Raw genomic sequence first — 15,450 nt, 5'->3', positions numbered from 1 at the left:
AATAAATAAATAAAGTTAAAAGAAAAAAAAATCCTATTCTTCACTGCTTCTGTATAAGGAAGCACTGACTTTTGATATATTGACTTGTTTCCTGTGTCACTTACTGGTTCCAGGATTGTATGCTGTATTGGAGGTTGTTGTAGTTTGCATCTAGATGTCCCCACAAAGCCTCATGCAGTCATAAGGGCAGGTTTCTAGAGCTTGTGATTGATTCATGGTCCAACACTGGGGTGAAGGGTTTGAGTGTTACACCCACCCAAGAACAGATAGCCTGCACACAACATAAGGGGAACCACTATGAACTGCTGTCCTTCTGTGATGTGCCACCTGTGCTTGGAACCAGCCAATTATGAACTGAAACCTCCACAAACTGTGAGTGAAATAAATCTTCTCTCCTTTAATTTTGAGTGTTGGGTATAAGAATTTTGTATCAGAGGAGTCATTGCTGTGACTATAGCTGACTATGTGGTTCAGGGACCTTTAGGAAACGCTTGTGGGAAAAGTTTGAAAGGTTCAGAGATACCAAATGAAAAAGTAGACCTAGAATGCCTTAGGCAGTTACACATGGGAGATTCTGGTCCAAGCTCACTCAGAAGGCCAGAAAGCTGATAGAAATCCTGCTAGTAACAACCAAACTCAGAAGGTTTCTTCTAGGAAGAAGGACTGCATTGCCTGGTAGACTCCAGACAATGTGCGTTAAGGCTTAGCAGAAAGTTTGTTTGCATTTTGCTTGTATCCAGAGGCTTTTCCTGAGGCTAAGAGTGGGAACTAAAATTTACCTGGCAGAAGAAATCTCAAGGCAGTTGCATGGTGAAGCACTAGCATGGCTGTTATTTGGGGCTTTAAATAAGATTTAAGTTTATAATAAAAAACAAATAGTCCAGCAGAATGATTTAAAACATTATGAGTATGGCTCAAAGGAAGCACCAGTAAAGCTGTGGAGTACAAATACAGAGCTGAGAAGGAACAGGAAAAGATGGCCTGAGGGCATCACAAGAAGCAGCAAGACTCTTCCCTTTGCAGCTTCAAACTTGCAAAGTGAAAAATTGCTTTGTGAAGAAATCCCCATCTCATCACACCATGTGACAGAATGGTGGCAGCATAGACCATTTGTTCCTCAGAATTGGATTCAGAGTGCTCCAACCCTAAGGTCAAGAGAGAGGGAAGCCTGGCTACTGCTCCAGCTGCCAGCAGACCTTGGCAGCATCCACATGGTGCTGACTGGTTTTAGGTGCATGCACAATGGAAGAGTTACAGGATTAGGAATGATTCCACTCAGATTTCAAAAGGGTCAAGGAGGCCCCACAGTGTGCCCCTGAGAGGGAAGTATGTGAAGCTATGTGTGTAAAGCCAGAGGTGTAGTGGAAACACCAGAAGTTTGGAGAAGCCAAAAACATGGATTGTCTGAGGAAAACTGCAAGGAGTGAGCAGAGCAGGCCAAGAGAGGAGCCATGGGAGGTACAAACATTAAAAGTGCCTTAGGGGCAGAACAGCCCAAGCCCTGTGGAGTTGGATTGCTTACCACAGATTGCTTTAGTTGCTCCATATGGAACTACAGGACATAAATATTTGCCCTGTTGTATTCTAGTCTTGTTTTGGCCCCTTTCCCTTACATTCCCATGTTTGTAACTTTTGGAATGAAAATGTATATTTTATGCCATTGAATACTGGAAGTATTTGATTTTTCTTTCATTTGTGCAGTGGCTTATAGCTAAGAGTTTGACTTAGATCTCAAAGAAGACTTGGGACTTGGATTTTTTCAGTAATGTTGAAACTGTTAGAACTTTGGCAACTCTAAGAGATGGACTGAGTGCCTTTTTCATTAAGAAATATGCATGAATCTTTTGGCAGACCACTGGCTGAATGTTTTAGTTTGTGTCTTGGTGTCCCCTCAAATCCTCACAGTCATAGGTATGGGCTTCTAGAGTTTGTGATTGATTTATGGCCCAATTCCGGGGTTAAGATTGTAAGTGCTATTGGCACAATACAGTGGGTAGCCTACATAGAATATAAGGGACAAGAAGAGTGCTCTCTCTCTCTCTCTCTCTCTCTCTCTCTCTCTCTCTCTCTCACACACACTCTTTCTGTCTCTCTTTCTCTGTTGTTGCTTTTGTTTTCTTCCACCACCATGAAATGTTGCCACTGTCATTTGCCATACTTCCTCAGAGCCCGCTGATTATAGACTGAAACATTCACAAACTGTGAGCTAAATAAACCTTTGCTCCCTTAACCTTCAGTATTAGGTATTTTGTCTCAGCAATGAAAGAAAAGTAACTGAGAAATTCTTTGGAATTTTCCACAAAAACCACATATCATCCGCAAAAATGCTTTTTTCATTTCTTTCTGAATTGTACAATTTTTATTTCATTCCTTTGTCTTTTTACTCTAGCTAAGAGTTTCAGTCCTATCCTAAACAAACAAACAAACAAAAACTGAAAGATAACATCTTTGCTTTATTTTTGGTGTTAGAAAAAAAGCATGCAGTTTTTCACTATTGTAATATAAACTGCAGGTTTTGTAGCTGTTGTTTTTCAAATTGAGAGTGTTATCCTCTATCACTAAGATATATGTTTCTTTTGAACTGTATTTTCCCTTTAAGTTCTGATAACTTCATTTGCAATCTCTCCTGACTTTTTCTTATGACTGATCATTTCCTTTTGTGTTTTATAGTTTTATTATTATTGTCATGATTATTTTCATTGATGCCACTTAGATATGCACAGTGATCACATTCATCTTAGGGAATCTGTACCTTTACATGATATATCTCAATTCTTCTTTTTCTTCCAGTCTCCTCCCCTCCCTGAAGCCCATCTTTCCTCCTTATTTATAAAACCTTGTTTCCATTTTATCCTTCTTTTCTCTTACTTTTACTTTTTCCCTTCCTTCCTTTCCCCCACCCTTCTAGTTCTTCTTTCCTTTTGAACAACTTCTTCCTATTTCATAATATCTATGATACATTTTGGTTTTTATTTACTTTTAGTTTCTCACACCAGAGAGATAATGTAATATTTTTTGCTAGTTACACACGTGTCCAGTTTATTTCACTTAAGAGTATGATCTTATGGTCCATCCATTTAGCTATATATGTCTCAAGTTTATCCTTCTTTATGCTGAGTAGTATCTCATTGAATTTTTTAAAACACACCTCTTTTTATCCATTCATCAGTTGATGGACATCAGGGTTGTTTTCAAGATTTATCTATTACAAACTACACTGCTATAAACGTGGGTATGCATGTATTGTTTGAGCATGATGCTTCTAATTTTTTAGGGAGATACTAAAAAAGTAAATGCTGGGTCAAATGAAACCACTAGTACTAGTCTTTGAGGAAGTTCCACACTGATTTACACAGTGATTGTACCAGCTTATATGCCAACTAATGGTGGCAAAATGTTCCTTTTTCCCTATAGCCTCTCCAACATTTGTTATTGGTTGACTTCTTGATGAGAGCCATTCTTCTTTGGGTGAGATGGAATCACAGTGTTGTTTTAATTTGCATCTCTTAAATGACCAGTGATGTTGAACATTTTTTATACACTTATTTTGCTTTTCTATATCTTCATGTGAGAAGTGTATATTCATTTAAGATGCTCATTTTTTTATTCTATGTGTAAATTTGGGGGGTCGGACCTTTCTTTAATTCTTTATATGATCTGAATACTAGTCCTTTGTCTGAAGAACAGCTGGCTAAGATTTTTCCACTCTGTGGGGTGGCTTTTCACTCTTTTTGTGTTGTCTTTTGCTGTTAAAAGCTTCTTAATAAGATGAAATCCTATAGTTACTTTATAGTTTTAATGATGACTGTTTTGTTTGGGCTTCTAGGAAATTTCTACTGTTCTCAGATCTTAAAGATGAATCCATCACTGAAACCACTTAAATACATTACCTGAGAGAATTTAAAAGGATATAAATAAGCTGTTCACTCTTTAATAGCCACTTAAAACCTCTGTCATTCTAGCTACTTGGGAAGGAAAGTTGCAAGGTCAAGACAGACCTGGACTTTCTACCTAGTTCTTTAGCTAATTACAGAATCTTGGCTATTTAATTCCATGCCGAGCCAGCCCCACTCCCAGGCATGCTGAACTGGCCACAGAGACTAGATGCAGTGGCACAGACCTGTAATGTCATTGCTGGAGAAGTTGAAAACAAGTGGAACACAAGAAGTCCAAATTACATAGTGAGACCCTGTATCAAACACATTAAAAAAAGATTTAAAAAAATTAAGATGGTAACATTCGCCATTTACATTTACTAAAAGAGATTTAAAGAATGTTCAATACCTTTATATTAAGAGTCATTTGCAATATGGAGATGTGACTCGGTGGTGGACACTGCAGTCACTCCTCCTCACCTCCTAATCTCCATGCCTTGGTCTAATTCCTGCTTCTTCAGGATGTAGCCTATGACTTGGCAGGCAGAATGTGGCTCACTTGATGGGCTGTCACTCCTGATTGTATTCTGTGACGTGGTGAAGATGAAGGGCTGCCATAGCTATGTTACCTATGCTACCTATGGCAAAGAAGTCACTTTATGGCTATACGGCACGGCAAAGATTGTAGGACATCACCCCTTGGGCTGAAATTGGATTCTTTAAGGCTCTATTTTGTTCGTAGCTCTTTTTCTTTTTGCTGGGTTTAAATAAACAGTTGTGAATCATTTGGCCAATGACAACTACCTGAGCTGAAGGAACTTAGGAGCAAGTCTTTCACCAGTCAAGTCTGGAAAATTCCATGACTACAACTGAGATCTTGCTCAGCCCACGTATCCCGTGTGTAGACTCATGACCCACAGGAATATTGAGGGAACAAGTATAAATTAGGGTCCCAAATAGGTCTTAACTTCTCAAAAAACAATAGAAAATTAAGGTAAAGTAAGTAATGCTTTATTCAAAGACTAGTGCTGAAGATCAAACCCAGGACTAGGCAAGTGCCTATCAGTGAACTACATCTCCAGCTTGGCTATATCTCTTAATGGCCTCAAAGAAGTTATCTGCCATTGGTCTCTCAAATTCTAAAAACTGCTTTTGAAACAACCACCATCACCTATGCTCCCTCACTGTGTGTTGGACCACAACGCTATCCTGGCAGAGGTGGGCATAGTCTGGCATCCATCACTCACAGGTTCCTGCTGTGGGAAACCAACTGTGTTATCCCATTCTAGAGCCTATCAGCAGAAGCTGGATGGCTGTTTGCCATAGAAAAGAAGTTGTGTGATGACTTAAGAATGGAAAGTAGTGCCTCAAGAACAGAAGGCTAGTTCCAATATTTCAAACTTCTGTGGCCTCAGCTTCGGGCACAGAAGGCAACTCCCACTCATAAACAGATCTAAAGAATAAAGAGAAGCACTGTCTTTGCCCCTGCTATTGGCTAAAGTGAGGTGACTCCTTGGATGACCAGCAGATTGTGGGTGACATGCTACCACAGGTCACCACAGGCCTGAAAGAGCCATTACCTGGGTTCAGATTTCTTTATCCCAAGAAGAAAATTCTGTGTTTCCCAACAATTACAAAACAGTAGTGAAATGTCAAAGAGAGGAACAATGGAGACAGTAAGAGGTAGAGGGACAAAGAGAAATAGAAGAAAGAGAAAGAGGCCTAAACACAAGCAGGAACCTGATGGGCTTCCATCTGATGTGATCAGATACAGATTCTGATGAAGAAAACAAGGGAAAAAAGAACATGGGAGAAGCTGTTATCACCCGAGAAAATCTGAGATTTTCTTCATGAAGAGGACTCAAACCCATCATCACATCTCCCACAGCTGCTATTCCTTCTCTGGTAGAGGAGACACAGAGCAGTCCATCATTTCCAATCGGGCCTGGCCACTACGCTGCTAACAGGGATGGCACAGTGGTGCCTAAGATCACAGAGAAGTGTGGCATCTTGGAAGGCCAAGGTCTAGGGAAACAAGAGCAAGGGGCTGAGTATCACATCATCAGTAGAGAAGAGTGAAAAACAGGACAGCAGGATCAATATGGGCGATTCCACACAGAGCCTGATGAGTCCCAAGATACATTCAAGGGGCTGGATTCAATGAATTTCACATTAATTGAAATACTTAAGTGTCCTACCCAAGTGGTCCTACTGAGGAATGTAGTTTGTGCAAGAGAGGAAAAGACATGGAAGCTGAAAACAAGGGGAAATGTGAAAAATACGGCAACGTTGGGAAACGTGTGATATTTGAAATCCTGGTGCCCCTGTTAATGAAGCAATATGAATATTTTTAGAATTTGAGAGAATGCAATCAGCAAATGAAGCTGTTGTTGATATGAATGTGAGGTATTTTGGTGGCTGGATGGTAAAAACATGTTTCTACAGACAATAAATTCAGGGTCTTGGATCTGGCAGAACAAGTTTGATTTTAAGAACTACAGTCAACTCCAATGATCCTTACATGAGCAGCATCTGAGCGAAGAGAAGAAAGGCTGCTGTACATTGAGCCTGCTGGGAAGACCTCTGAGGTCCACATTGGTGGATCCCTGAAATAGCTCATGGTTTTTTAATATGAAAGCCTTTGAAAAAATAAACAAGACCAACTTTTTTCTTTAATAGAGAGAAATAAAGCAACAGGGTGGGGGGAGGGTATTTGACACCAAAGAGTAGCATTCTGTAACTCAGAAAGATATCAGATTTTGACTTTGTAGTACATTGCTCCATAGGAAGCAAATGTAACTAAGGTAAAAATACTCTTATGGTCTGAAAATTTTCTTGATATAGTTTGGTACTATTTATTATACTTACTTTGTATGTATTCTTAAATAGTTTCACTTGCTTTTGTTTTTACTCTTCAAGATAAAATAATTTTTTAAAAAACATACTCCCCGCCAAAAAAATACTTAAACTTTATGACCATTATCTACAGACTGTGTGTCCACATTTGATTTCTTTAGGTCAAATTAGAATTTTTGATACCAGTTTTGTCATGTACCTAAGATATAAAAGTCTTGCAAAATACATGATGGAATGCTGAGATAGCAGCTGAGACTGGGAGTGGCGACACAGTCCTGTAATCCCCGTGCTTGAGAGGCTGAAAACAGGAGGATTGCTATGAATCTCATCTGTGTACTGACACCCTCTAGACTCTGTACTGAATACTTAAAAAAAAAAACCATGATGAATAAATTTTTTATTTTAAAACATGTACTTCATACCTGCTTGATAAGGTATTGTTCCTGAGGTCAAACGATGAAATAATTTCCCAGTATGTGTGACTCAAGTTTGAGTTGTGAAATGCTATTCTAGAAAAATGTGCTTTCATAATAATTTGTCAGTCAATTCTCCAGTAATACGTATGTGATGACTTTGGATTAAAAAGTAAAACCCGGTTAAATTGTTTCTGCATACGTTACTTAAAGTGGGTCAGTGTGCGCTAGAGGATTCTTTTGGGGCTCCAGTCACATCAAACTCAGATTAAAAACCTGTGAGAAATTTACCCACATTTCCACTAAACAGCTTGTGAAAGCACAAAATATGACAGACCCTTCCTTCCTGTACCTTGGTTAACCAGCTTGTCTGTTTTTCCCAGAACACAGATCCACATCTTGACATTAATACTTCTTATTACAGACTGAAGTGAGGTTCACCTCCTGTGTTCCCTGCTCCCATTTTGAAGCTGACATTTACTGTTATGTGGAAGAGCTACAGTTGTTTTAAAGCCACAAGACAAGCAAATGTCCTATGGCCTACTTTCACAAGTGACCTGCGGGTAATTTCCAAAGCAGGTTTTCCCAGTGTAGAAGACTTTAAAGTCATCTTTCACCAGATAAATGTATTTCTTTCCCTTGTTTCCCAAAACAGAATTAATAAGAAATACTGCATTTGTGCAAGCTGATCTTTAGCACAATAATTCTAGAGTGTGATAAGAAACAAGCAGTATCAGTTGAATCATAACCGGCCTGCAAGCTCTTCCTCTTGCACACTATGGTGAAATGAATGCGCTGCAGAACACATAAGTATTTACCTGCCTATATCTGAAAATGTGCTTGTGCAAGACAGGCAAAGAGTTTACCTGAAGTTTTTGTTTGGTTTCTTTTTTATAAAAGCCAGTACTTTTATCTACGCACATTTATAATTTGTATTTTACGTTTTTTTCTTTGGGAAATAAAAGTTCCTGTGATGATAAATGCACAAAAGCAGCGAGAGTAGGAGATACATAGACTAAGAGGAGAAGCTAGAGTCAGGAACACCTTGCCACCGGAAGTCATGTGGCCACAGGAATTTCTCTGAACTTCTGTCTTATCTGTACTCCTAACAGCAAGTTTTCTGAAATCACCCATAAGGTGCCCTTCTTTGACCTATCAAACATTCAGTAGATGGTAGGCACAATTGCTCTTACCCTTGAAAAAGGGACTGCACACTGCTTCTCATGTGACTTTTATCCAAAGCCCACTGGATGGTTGTCAGTTCAAAGAACTGAAAGAAAGCAGGTCCTACCTAGAAATATTTTTATAATTTGTTATTTATTTCCTACCCTCAAAATTGCTTCCTTCATGCTTTTCTCCACAAAGTGATTCATCCTGTGGATTGATCAGAACTTCACTCAAGTGTACTACTCAAAATCACCCACCTCTATTTCTCCCAATCTCACAGAGTCACACACACACACACGCGCGCGCGCGCGCGCACGCGCGCACACTGAATACCATTTACCATACAGTCCAGAATTTTTACCTCAGAACATAGGAACACAGAAATTGTATCACCAGAACAATAACAACAACAAAAAGAAAAATACAGGCTTTAATGGACAGTGAGTAAAATACAGCATGATTGAAAAGCTGGAAGTACTGGGATACAAATATAAGTAGGCTGTAAAAGAGTGAGAAGGTGATCATTATTTGGAAAATACAGTGAGGAATCATGAGAAAATCTAGAGGACAAAAGTCCTTTTCCCAGACCTCACTCTCTGGACTTTCAGATATCTTAATCACAAAGCCATAGGATCCTGGGTGTTCCACACTTGCCATCAGTGTTTAGACAAAACAGAAACTGAACTGAAAGGCATGATATTCCACCCCTGTTTTTCAGCTGTCTACAAAAAAGATGTTATTGTTGGTTCTTCCTCAGCATGCTTCTCAGATCCTATCTTTTTCAAGTTCTCATGAAACTTATTTCCTTATGTTAAAGCTCAAACTTTTTTTATTTATTGCGACTACATAAGTGAGAAAATGCTGATTGTAATCTTTGTTTATAACTCCTTAAAAACTAGAACAGAAACAATCAAAATTACCCATCATTAAGGCTGCTGCCTAGACAATGTTGAGCTAACACACGGTTAGTAACATGCTAAATCGACCTGTGGAAAGCAGACCAGATAAGTATATTCTATCACTCTCTATTCACACCTGAATCTAAAAGTTTCTCAATTTTTCATATCCAGAAAATAAGCATTTCGGATTTCACAGGCAGCAGTAGAATGAGCAGGCACTTGGACTGGTCAGATATTTAATTTATTTAACTTCCCTAATATCTGCTTAGAATTTGAACTGCTGTGGTTGAAAAATGATTAAGGAGCAAAACAATGATGTAAAATTTTAAATAAAGGTCACTGTTCCTTGTGAAATGGGCTGTCAGTTTCCCAATTTATCTGCATTTTTCCACCAAATTGGGTGGAGTTGCTCTACGCAAGGCGATAGACATTTGTGGAATTAGCTAACTTGGGAAGGCACCACAAGCCATCAAAAGCGACTCTCTTCTTCTTCCACAGCACGGTGAAGGCCAGGGATGAATTTCAAGAGCTGTTTCCGGACACTCCCCTTTCTGTTCTTCCGGGGCAGAGTCCCAAACACGCTTGAGCAATTGTTCTCCCATAACGGGGACATGGATCCGCTGCTGGTCGTGCTGATGCTCCGGCTCCTCCTTGCAGACCACCGTGTGAAGTCGTCCCCCGCCTTGGAGACAAAGCACTCGTCCTCAGCGCTGCTCTGCCGGCTGAAGGGCCCCCTTCCCCAGTCCTCAGACACGCAGGTCTGGTAGCAGTCCTCACTGTCCACTGTCATGGAGCTCAGCGAGCTCTTACAGCTGCCCCCACTGGATAACCGACTCCGTTCCAGAAGGGCTGGGCCGGCCCCGGGCAGGGTTCCAAAAGCAGCCACATCATCCATGTCCAAGTTTTCCAAACCTGGGCTGTTAGCAGCATCACCTAGAATACAGAGAACAAAATCTACCGTGAGATAGATCTGAGTGTCAATAAATAAACACATCAAAATTCATCTTTAAAAAAACAGAAGAAGGGCCAAACAATATAGCTCAGTGTTTTAAAGTACCTGCAATCAGATGCAGGAGCCGGGCGTTCGATCCCCGGTCTGCTGTGCGGGCCCCGTCTCCGGGGCGCGCTGAGATGGTAACTGAGACTGGGCGTGGTGGCACGCGCCTATAATCCCAGCTCTTGGGAGGCTGTAAACAGGAGGATCACTACGAGTCTGATCTAGTAGTGAGACCCTGAACACCCTGTAGACCCTTCCCTAAAAATGTGGCTCAAATGTCCAACTGGGCACTCTGGGGACATGGTAGCAGCTATAAGCTGCAGAACCTACTAGGAGGTTTTAGGTCATGAGGAAAGGTTGCTCTTACACTGGACTGTGGAATCCTGTCCTTTCTCTTTTGTTTCCCAGGCATAAAGAGAACAATTTTGCTCTGCCCCATCTTCCCACCATGATATGAGACCACCAGCTGAAAGCAGGGGCATGAACCCCTTATAGAATGAAGCTTCAAAACTGTGGGCCTATGTAACGCTTTCCTCTTTATGAGCTGATTTATCTCAGCTTGTACTGACAGAAAGCTACTAGGAGAGTAGCTTAACCCAGCTCAGGGTGTGCCAGTGGGACTTGTGCATCTCCAAGTGATCGCTTCTTAAATTTAAGTGATCCTAGAACATTTTAGTAAAATTTTCACAGAAACTTTTTTAGTTATAAATTTTATTTTTAATTATAAAATTACATAAAGTCATTTGAAGTGTGTGGCAAACACACTTTTAAATCAGAGAATTGAAAGGTATTTATAACAGAAGGGATTCATGAAATCAAATATATCCTCCAGCTTCAATATTCCAAGTTTCATTGTGGAGCACTGACATTTTTTAATGATATGGTACTTAGAAAATATTTCTGCCATAAAACACACAATAATCTATTTAAAGTAATTTGATTGTATCACTTGGCTAAACTTTTTCTGCAGCCTTTATGACCTACATCTGGGCTCCATGCACTGAGATCTTAATCGCGTGTCAACTTCCTGCCCAGAACTCCCCGGGCTTAAATACTATCTAAACTGGCTGGTGTGCTGCTAAAACAAAGAAGTGTGCTTGTAGTACTGGGCTTAGAAAATCATGATGAAAATGTGAATCTGCTTCAAGAAAAGTACTAGAACACAAAGCACTCAAATGTGTTTTTATTTTGCAATTATTAGCTGTACTTTTGCTCTCCTTTATCCTTGGTTGACAAGATAAAAAGACACTACAGACACTATTCATTTTCCCATTTGATGTAAAAGGTTGAATTTGGCTAGCCCTTCAAGGACTAGGTATAATGCTTTATTTTTTGATAATACAGCCTCCTTTATTTCATGTTACAAGGAGCTGATTTTTTTTTTTAATTAGGGAACAATTGCTTTGCAGGATGAAAATGCAAACGAATAACCTCTCCGAATCCCTGAAAAGAAAATAAGACTGCCTGCATGCGCAGCATCCTTCAGAGCAGTCTAGAAATGGGGGCAAAGTTTTCTTAAACACTCCTATGTCTATGGGGGCCAGGAAGTGGCTTAATTAGGAAGGTGTAAAGACAGTTTCAGATCTATGTGCTTGTAACGAACTCCAGGCCTCCAGAAAATCAATTATGAATTTTTGTTCCAAATGTAGCTTATTTTATAAAGATTTTAATGAAAATATTTAAACTAAAAATTAGTGGTTAATTAAGTAGTAGATTGTATCTTTTTTAGAATATATAAGAAACTCCAAATCTTCTATAGCAAAAAACAATAGAAATAAGAATACATAGTAATGCTAAGAAGACAGTTCTCAAAAGAAGAGGTAGGAATAGCCAACAGGCACATAAGAATGCTCAGAATTGTTAATCATCAGCTAACTGAAAATCAAAGAGACAAAAATTAAAAGCTGGGGAGAATAAGAAAAAAAGTGAACCCTAGAACATTGTTGGTAGAAATGTGAATCAAAATTAGGATAGACACTATGAAGAATGTATAAAGTTTTCTCAAAAAGTTACAAATAGAACTAACATATGATTCGCCATAGTGGGATTACCCACTAAGGGAATATATCCCAAGGAAATGAAATTGGTCTTCAAAAAAACAAAGAAAAGAAAACACTCATGTGTTAATGGCAGCGCTGTTCACATTAGGCCCCCCAACAAGGGAAATAGCCTAGGTGTCCCTCAACTGATGAATGCATAAAAAAATGTGGTATAAAATTGTTACGGAACACCACCCAGACACTTACTAAGAACAAAATCCTGTCATCTTCAATAATGTGGATGGAACCGGAGATCACTGGGCTAAGTGAAGCAAGTCAGGTACAGAAAGACAACTACTGCACTGTGGAATCGAAAAACATTCATCTCACACAAGTTGAGAGGAAAGGGATGGGTCCCAGAGGCTGGGGACAGAAGAAGAAAAGACAGACAGCAAAGGCTGCTCAGTGGATGCCATGTGACAAGGAGATAAGAGCAGGACATTCTATGAGCTTTATTGGCCAGAAGGGTAATTAAAAGTGACAGTAATGAAGTTTGTATTTCTACAAGCTACAAGAAAAGAGTGTTGCAACCACAAAAAATAATATTTGATAATATTAGATATTTAGCCTGATTTAAGCATTAAAATGTGTACTTACCTCCAAATACTACTGTATATGTTTTATGTACAATTTCACTGCTTTGAAATTCTTATTAAAATAAAAATACATAACTATTCTGCAAATAAAATGGTTATCACTTCTAACAGATGCTCTAGGCTATAGAGATGTGAACTAAGTGGCCCTAAAAAGACACAACCTACATTTCACAGCACATGGCAAGCAGTTTGAACCAATTCTTTGTACACAGAAGTTCATTCCTGTAAAATTGATTAGATCTAGTACCAAATGAGGAAGCAAGTCACGAAGCAAGCGGGCATGAATACAGGACATGGTCTTTTCCTGTTGGGGTTGGGTTACTGAATCAACTTTACCTGAGCAATGGTAAGTCTCATTGGCTGACCATAGCTTTGTCCCACCTCATGCCCACCTAAGCTAGTTCCCATGTTCTCCACCACCTTAGACCCACTTCACCTCATGGTTTCACTCTATAAAAGTCCCTGGAAGACATAGCTTCCCAGGGACAACCCACTCGGGCTGCCCTCCTGTCCTCTCAGACAGGAGCTTTCTTTCCCCCAATAAAAACATTCTGCTCATTAAAAAAAGTTCATTCCTCAGTTTGCTTCAGTCACAGAGCAGAGAGCCAATCAACAAACTTGAGACTCAGTGCTTCCCCTCAGGATGCATACAGTACCAAAAGCTATGCACTTACGGTTCTATCTCACAGATGTCTGACTTGGTCTTAGGGCCAATGGAAATGATTTCTCTGCATGAATGTGGTGCGCGAGAGGTCAGAAGTACGTGACTTCTCCCATGCTGAACAGCTCCAGAGAGCTGACAGCCCCAGCTGTGGCCATTTTAGGAATTTAATTCACTGGCTGAGGTGGAAGGAAATGCCAGCAGTCTCTCTGACCTGTTCTAAAGGCTCCAGACCCCTCTTCGAGTGCAGGCATGCATATGCTCATGGTTATGTGCACATGCGTGTTACGTGTATGGAGAAGGGGGTGTGGCTTGACTTCTTGCTCTTCCAGGCCCCAACCCCACTCCACAGTTGATGCCAAAGAAACACAGACTGGTATGTTTGGCTGGTGCTAGATAAATTTGTCTTGCTACAAAAATACTTTTCAAACAACAGAGACAGAAATACAAAAAAGGATGACATGTGCATGTGGTTTCTGAACAGGAAGACACCCTACCATGAAGCAGGCGCTGTTCCTGTAACTGCAGAGACTTCAGCTCCACCCATTTTTTCTTCAAGGTTTGCTGTGAGAAGAAAAACAAATGTTCTAACTATTAAGAAACTGTGAGAAGATAGCAATCTAACTCTCAATTTTGAAACTTATCATTAAAAGTTCCTTCTGTCTTTTAAGTACTACCAGTCCCTCCTGTTGATTTAAAAGATCGTTGCTAAGAGAACAATGGTAAGACTATTTTCTCAAGAAATAACTTAGTATCATCAAATTAGTGTTCTTTTAAAATACAAGAGAAGCTGAAATGGATATACCTTTGTTTAAAAATTATAGAACCTGATTGTCTAGGTTTGTAAGAACTTCCTAGCTGCCCAGGCAAGAACCTGCATGCCTTCCCCCAATGCAGAACGGTGTTGATAGAACTTAAAGCTCAGCTGCGTCATGATGAGTCCATGGATTAAAAATATAAAATATTTAGAATGGTGACTTATGAAATGCTTAGTAAATATTACCTAAGATCCTAAAACACCAAAGCAACCTTTTTTTCTGCACATTTATTTATTTTCTACAGAAGGAGAGAGAAAGAGAGAGAGAGAAATAGACCTTCTCTCAAAGACTTAGAGCACTGCTGAGCACCCTCACCTCTTCCCTGCTTCCTTTTTCAGTTGGTGCAGTGCAAGAGAATAGTTTCCCATGGTAAGAGTGAAGTGACCTCCTAAGAGCCAAGGCAGCACAGCTCATGAGGCCAGGCCTCACCCAGAAGCAGCAACGGAAAATGAAAGCAAAACAGGCAAAAGCAGAAGGATAGTGAAAAAGCAAAAGGATAGTGTCACGGGCTACCAATCCTTCCCATTACCTGTCCTGTCCTGTGCTCCTCCTTCTGCCATTCTAGGTGCCCACAGCAAGCCCAGAAAATGGGGATAGGTCAGATTTGCCATGCGCACATATGCTAAAGTCAAGCTAAGTGGAATAAGTGATCCTTTGTAGAAGCAACCTGGAAGGAACAGATGGAGGATTAAAAGGAAGGAGGAAAAAGGTACACCTGACAAGGAAAAGGCAGAGGGCAAGAAATTAATAAAATTGCAAGAACATCATTGAAAGCCTAAGGGACAAATGAGTCATTCCTCCGGGGTCAAACACTGAACACTAGCTGGACAAATTTTTTTTCTATCCTTGATAGCAACATTTGAGAGCAATCCTTATGGCTGCCAAAGTAGTATGCAAGCAATAAAGTTAAACAATAAACGACTAGGCTTAGAAAAATCTTTCTTAAAAATTACATACTCTGCAATGGTTAAGACTGCTATATTTCTTGTCTGCTAAGTTTCTTTCTTTCTGTTTTTTGGTATGACCTCATGCTTGCCAGGCAGGCATTGTGCTGCAGAGCTAAATCCCTAGCCCATGATTGTTGGTTTCTGTAGATGCAGCCCTTGTTACCTTTGTAAATCTGAGGGCC

At 39.9% G+C, this 15,450-nt stretch overlaps 1 protein-coding gene and 1 pseudogene across 1 annotated transcript in view; one reads left to right on the top strand and one right to left on the bottom strand.

Moving 5' to 3' along the window:
• The first annotated feature begins 5,542 nt into the window (after positions 1–5,542).
• LOC101570526 lies at positions 5,543–6,361 on the top strand (annotated as a pseudogene).
• A 2,374-nt stretch (positions 6,362–8,735) lies between these two features.
• Positions 8,736–15,450, bottom strand: part of Cytip (cytohesin 1 interacting protein) — a 94,326-nt gene continuing 87,611 nt past the window's right edge. The window contains exons 9-10 of the mRNA XM_004629909.2: positions 14,001–14,067; positions 8,736–10,143 (exon numbers count right to left, since the gene is read on the bottom strand). Of these exons, the coding sequence (XP_004629966.1) occupies positions 9,680–10,143; positions 14,001–14,067 (531 nt within the window). The 3' untranslated portion in view covers positions 8,736–9,679. The remainder of the gene's footprint in view (positions 10,144–14,000; positions 14,068–15,450) is intronic.

This window comes from Octodon degus, unplaced genomic scaffold, assembly GCF_000260255.1.
Source record: "Octodon degus isolate 3935 unplaced genomic scaffold, OctDeg1.0 scaffold00032, whole genome shotgun sequence".
Lineage (NCBI taxonomy): Eukaryota > Metazoa > Chordata > Mammalia > Rodentia > Octodontidae > Octodon > Octodon degus.
The sequence above is the reverse complement of the archived record's forward strand: the minus strand, read 5'-3'. Positions and strand labels throughout refer to the sequence as shown.